Source organism: Nerophis lumbriciformis, linkage group LG20, assembly GCF_033978685.3.
Source record: "Nerophis lumbriciformis linkage group LG20, RoL_Nlum_v2.1, whole genome shotgun sequence".
Taxonomy (NCBI): Eukaryota; Metazoa; Chordata; class Actinopteri; order Syngnathiformes; family Syngnathidae; genus Nerophis; species Nerophis lumbriciformis.
Genome location: NC_084567.2, coordinates 2,240,547 through 2,246,546, shown reverse-complemented (window position 1 = coordinate 2,246,546; position 6,000 = coordinate 2,240,547). Strand labels below are relative to the sequence as shown.

The window sequence follows — 6,000 nt, the reverse complement described above, 5'->3', positions numbered from 1 at the left end:
AATACCTGCTCCGGTTTTGATTTTATGACCCTTCAAAGACCCACTGCGCTGATGCTGCTGCGCTGCTGTTTTTTATAAGATGGCTGCTTAAAAGCAGGAAGCACCAACGTGCCCACACAATGCAGACAAGGTAGGTACACTAGACAAAAGTCTTGGGACACTTAGGACTAGCACCTGCCAAATACGCGGGCCCGACCAATGCTGCTTGCAGCTTTAATTTTAAATTGTGTTCATAATGCGAGGACGAGCTTTTTTTTTTAAGTCATTTTCGCAGAACTTTAATCTTATTAATTTAAATTTACACCGCGGCTGGAAATTGTAGCCATAAAATATTTATTCACCCCTCTGTGGTGACTTATAGAGAGAATTGATTAACGTGGACCCCGACTTAAACAAGTTGAAACACGTATTGGGGTGTTACCATTTAGTGGTCAATTGTACGGAATTTGCGTTATCATTACGACTATTGTGTGGTACTACTACTGTACCATTTAATAATTTACACCTTTTTTTTTGCAATATGATGACGACTTTATCCTCACAAAAAGACCATATTGTTTTCTGAATATTTCTAAATATTAGCAACATTTAGATTTGATTTTGCTAAATTGTGTTTGGCATCATATTAAGACTTTATGCTGGTAAAATTACCATTTTTTTCTTCTTCTTTTTTGCAATAATATGACAGTTATCGTGTAAAATTGTTACACTTAATATATGAAACACAAAGTCAAGTTTATTGTAATATTAATTTGTATTATTTGCGTTATCATTACGACTATTGTGTGGTACCATAAAATAAGTTCCGGACAATGATTCCCCGCCGGACTCTTTATAGTAAAGGACTCGTGTGTTTGTTTTGACTGCATTACTTCCGTCACTTAGTCTTCTTCGCTGAGGTGTTTTTGCCGCCTTTTAAACGCACATTAGTGTTCTTTTCAAGATAATAGTACTTATTTTAGATTGTTGTATCATGTTTCAACATATTATTTGTCTTTTTAAGACAACAGTCACTTATTTTAGATCGTGTTCATAATGCTGGAACACAATGGCCGAGAACGAGCTTGCTGCGTTCAGGGACCATTGGAGACGTGAGTTGTGGAGTCAAAAAGAGTCCAGTCCCAGGAGCGATCCTGGTCCGAGTCCCTCCTCCAGAGAGAACCGCTCCGAGGACGGCACGAGTAGGTCAGAGGAGGAGGGCGGGAGGTGTTCGCATGTGGAGCCCGGCTATGTGTCCATCGCCCGGGGGCTGCTGGGCGGGAGGACGAGCCCCCTGCTGGGCAGACTGCAGGAAGAAAGAAGCCGTAGGAAAAGGCAGTACCGGCACGTGACCGCGGCCTGCAGAGAATCCTTCAAGCACCCCCACAGGAAGGTCAAGAAGGATGAACAACTGGTGGATCAACTCATTCAGGATCTGGTAGGATGGTGCCTTCAAATCAATCAATCAATCAGTGTTTACTTATACAGCCCTAAATCACCAGTGTCTCAAAGGGCTGCACAAGCCACAACCACATCCTGGGCTCAGATCCCACATCAGGGCAAGGAAAAACTCAACCCAACGGGACATTGAGAAACCTTGGAGGGGACCGCAGATGTGGGACCACCCCCCACCCCCCGGTCATTTCCCAACCAATATTCTACAACACAAATACAACGTTGAAACAATATACCTTTTGATGACGTTTAATCAATGTTGGGTTCTGACGTTGATTTGACCGTTGAAATTTGGTCATTTCCCAACCAATATTCCACAAAGTTGAAACAACATGCTTTTGGACGACGTTTAATCAATGTCAGGTTGTGACGTTGATTTGATCATTGAAATTTGGTCATTTTCCAACCAATATTCTCCAGCACAAATACAACGTTGAAACAACATGCTTTTTGACAACGTTTAATCAATGTCGGGTTCTGATGTTGATCTAACCATTGAAATTTGGTCATTTCCCAACCAATATTCTACAACGTTGAAACAACATGTTTTTTGACGACGTTTATTCAATGTTGGGTTCTGATGTTGATCTAACCATTGAAATTTGGTCATTTCCCAACCAATATTCTACAATGTTGAAACAACATGCTTTTTGACAACGTTTAATCAATGTTGGGTTCTGACGTTGATTTGACCGTTGAATTTTGGTCATTTCCCAACCAATATTCTACAACGTTGAAACAACATGCTTTTTGATGACATTTAATCAATGTTGGGTTCTGACGTTGATTTGATTGTTGAAATTTGGTCATTTCCCAACCAAAATTCTACAACGTTGAAACAACATGCTTTTTGACGACGTTTATTCAATGTTGGATTCTAACGTTGATTTGACCGTTGAAATTTGGTCATTTCCCAACCAATATTCTACAACACAAATACAACGTTGAAACAACATGCTTTTTGTCAACGTTTAATCAATGTCAGGTTCTGATGTTGATTTGATCATTGATTTGTGGTCATTTCCCAACCAATATTCTACAACGTTGAAACAACATGCTTTTTGATGACGTTTAATCAATGTTGGGTTCTGACGTTGATTTGACCGTTGAAATTTGGTCATTTCCCAACCAAAATTCGACAACGTTGAAACAACATGCTTTTTGACGACGTTTATTCAATGTTGGACTCCAACGTTGATTTGACCGTTGAATTTTGGTCATTTTCCAACCAATATTCTACAATGTTGAAACAACATGCTTTTTGACAACGTTTATTCAATGTTGGACTCTAACGTTGATTTGACCGTTGAATTGTGGTCATTTCCCAACCAATATTCTACAACGTTGAAACAACATGCTTTTTGATGACGTTTAATCAATGTTGGGTTCTGACGTTGATTTGACCGTTGAAATTTGGTCATTTCCCAACCAAAATTCGACAACGTTGAAACAACATGCTTTTTGACGACGTTTATTCAATGTTGGACTCTAACGTTGATTTGACCGTTGAATTTTGGTCATTTTCCAACCAATATTCTACAACGTTGAAACAACATGCTTTTTGACGACGTTTATTCAATGTTGGATTCTAACGTTGATTTGACCGTTGAATTTTGGTCATTTTCCAACCAATATTCTACAACATTGAAACAACATGCTTTTTGACAACGTTTATTCAATGTTGGGTTCTGACGTCGATTTGACCGTTGAATTTTGGTCATTTCCCAACCAATATTCTACAACATTGAAACAACATGCTTTTTGACAACGTTTATTCAATGTTGGGTTCTGACGTCGATTTGACCGTTGAATTTTGGTCATTTCCCAACCAATATTCTACAACATTGAAACAACATGCTTTTTGACAACGTTTATTCAATGTTGGGTTCTGACGTCGATTTGACCGTTGAATTTTGGTCATTTCCCAACCAATATTCTACAACATTGAAACAACATGCTTTTTGATGACATTTAATCAATGTTGGGTTCTGATGTTGATTTGACCGTTGAAATTTGGTCATTTTCCAACCAATATTCTACAACGTTGAAACAACATGCTTTTTGACGACGTTTAATCAATGTTGGGTTCTGACGTTGATTTGACCATTGAATTTTGGTCATTTCCCAACCAACAAGGTGGATCCAACGTTAGACATCAACGTTGTCTCAATTTACAAATACTAACTATTTTGCAACGTTGTATCAATGTCTTGTGCCTGCTGGGTAAACATTCAGAAAAAGACAATTTTTCATTTGTGAAACCTTTATTCTCTTTGTAAAAATGCAATAAAGAGGTTTTAAACTATTTTTCAGCCTATAGATGACGTTAGTCCTGGTCCAGATTTAAAAAATGGATTTTGATGAATCTAAACTACTGTGGGATATTTCATCCAGATTTGACAACCTTAAAAAGGGTTAATTGTGTCTATTATACTTTCACAAATTTGTCTATTTTTTGTCTTTATTTTTGCGCTAAAGATAAACGATGGTAACATTTCAAGTCAAAAGTATGGACCACACTTCATGCTTGCCATGTAATAAGTTCTCCATCACACATTTTGTCAGAATGAGGCCAACGACGTTCCTTTCTTTGACATGGAGCTGCCGTACGAGTTGGCCTTGAAGATATTCCAATACCTCAACTGTGTCCAGCTCGGCCGCTGTGCCCAGGTAGGTCCACCTTTACACGCCTACTTCCTGTTCCCGTCTGCAGCGCCACGCCTTCTGATGGCCGACGACGCCCTCTCCTCCCCTCGCAGGTGAGCAGGGTGTGGCGGGTCCTGGCCGAGGACAACGTCCTGTGGTTCAGGATGTGCGTGGCGGAGGGCTACCACCAGGGCGCCGCCGTGTGGGACTCCCCCTGCTGGAAGAGCACGCTGCGAGACTGCCGCAACGCCGCCAAGAGCGTGCGCTCCAACTGGAAGGTAAGAAGCTTTCACATCACAATCTGGTTCTGCCTTGAAATGATCCGTTCCAGCCTCAAACTGTCACCCATGTGTGTTTATTTAGTTTGTCAGGTTTAGCATTAATATGGCGGGATGTCATCATGTATTTTTATACACACACGGAAATATTTGAACCAAGATTTATGAAAATAATAATCATAATAATAAATTGACACAATATACTTTCTCGGCAGAAGAAATATTTAATATTGTTTTGGATTCTTCAGAGCCATTTTTTTTTTTGAGTGTTTAAACATGAATTTTTTCCCATTTAAATTCAAATTTTATGTGACGTCACGTAAGTTCTGTTGCGGACAGTTTCATCTTTAAGTCGTAAAAAAAGAACAATTGGATAGCTTAGTTGCTCGGAAAGTGATTTAGTTATACAAGATGTTAATGTCTCTTGTTTTCATGTTTACATTTACACTAGCTAACGTTAGCAAGCTAGCCAGTACGTGACTTTATCAAAGCGTGTTTATCAATCTTGTTTTTTTTGTTGATCATTTTAATTTAAAACGATACTACTAACCCTCAGAAGTTTTAACAAGGTTATCATTAATAACGTTTATCATTACATTGGTAGTGCGTGTAGGCGGGGCTGCTAGCATTCTCACACAAGTAGAGCCTCGTAACGTAAATGTAAAGTAACGGAAAAATGATCGGGATCACCAAAAGTTTTGTCAAAATCTACCCAAAACATTTTAAACTGTTTTGCTGATTAAATAACTAACAAACGACAGATGCTATTGTGTCTTGAATTAATGTTAGCATTTAGGCTAGAAAATACTAGCATATTTTTGTGAAAAAGGTGAATATTTGTGTGAAAACAGATGTGTATTTGCAAGTAAATAGTAGTGTACTTTTGCAAAAAAAATTCATATTTGTGAGAAAATACTAGCATATTTTTGTGAAAAAAGGTGAATTTTTGTGTGAAAACAGTTGTGTATTTGCAAGTAAATAGTAGTGTAGTTTTGCAAAAAAAATTAAAAAAATTGTGAGAAAATACTAGTATATTTGTGTGAAAGAGGTGAATATTTGTGTGAAAACAGTTGTATATTTGAGAGTAAATAATACTATACTTATGTTAAAAAATGTTTAATATTTGTGAGAAAATAATAGTATATTTTTGTGAAAGAGGTGAATATTTGTGTGAAAACAGTTGTGTATTTGCAAGTAAATAGTAGTGTACTTTTGCAAAAAAAAGTTAAATATTTGTGAGAAAATACTAGCATATTTTTGTGAAAAAAGGTGAATATTTGTGTAAAAACAGTTGTGTATTTGCAAGTAAATAGTCGTGTACTTTTGCAAAAAAAAATTCATATTTGTGATAAAATACTAGCATATTTTTGTGAAAAAAGGTGAATATTTGTGTAAAAACAGTTGTGTATTTGCAAGTAAATAGTCGTGTACTTTTGCAAAAAAAAAATCATATTTGTGAGAAAATACTAGCATATTTTTGTGAAAAAAGGTGAATATTTGTGTGAAAACAGTTGTACATTTGTGCATAAATAGTATTATACTGTTGTTAAAAAATAGTTAAACATTTGTTCAAAAATACTAGTATATTTTTATGAAAGAGGTGAATATTTGTGTGAAAACAGTTGTGTATTTGCAAGTAAAT

General features: G+C 37.0%; 1 protein-coding gene across 1 annotated transcript in view; it reads left to right on the top strand.

Moving 5' to 3' along the window:
* Positions 1-803: 803 nt before the first annotated feature.
* Positions 804-6,000, top strand: part of fbxw8 (F-box and WD repeat domain containing 8) — a 45,922-nt gene continuing 40,725 nt past the window's right edge. The window contains exons 1-3 of the mRNA XM_061980072.2: positions 804-1,417; positions 4,000-4,104; positions 4,194-4,358. Coding sequence (XP_061836056.2) covers positions 1,049-1,417; positions 4,000-4,104; positions 4,194-4,358 — 639 coding nt within the window. The 5' untranslated portion in view covers positions 804-1,048. The remainder of the gene's footprint in view (positions 1,418-3,999; positions 4,105-4,193; positions 4,359-6,000) is intronic.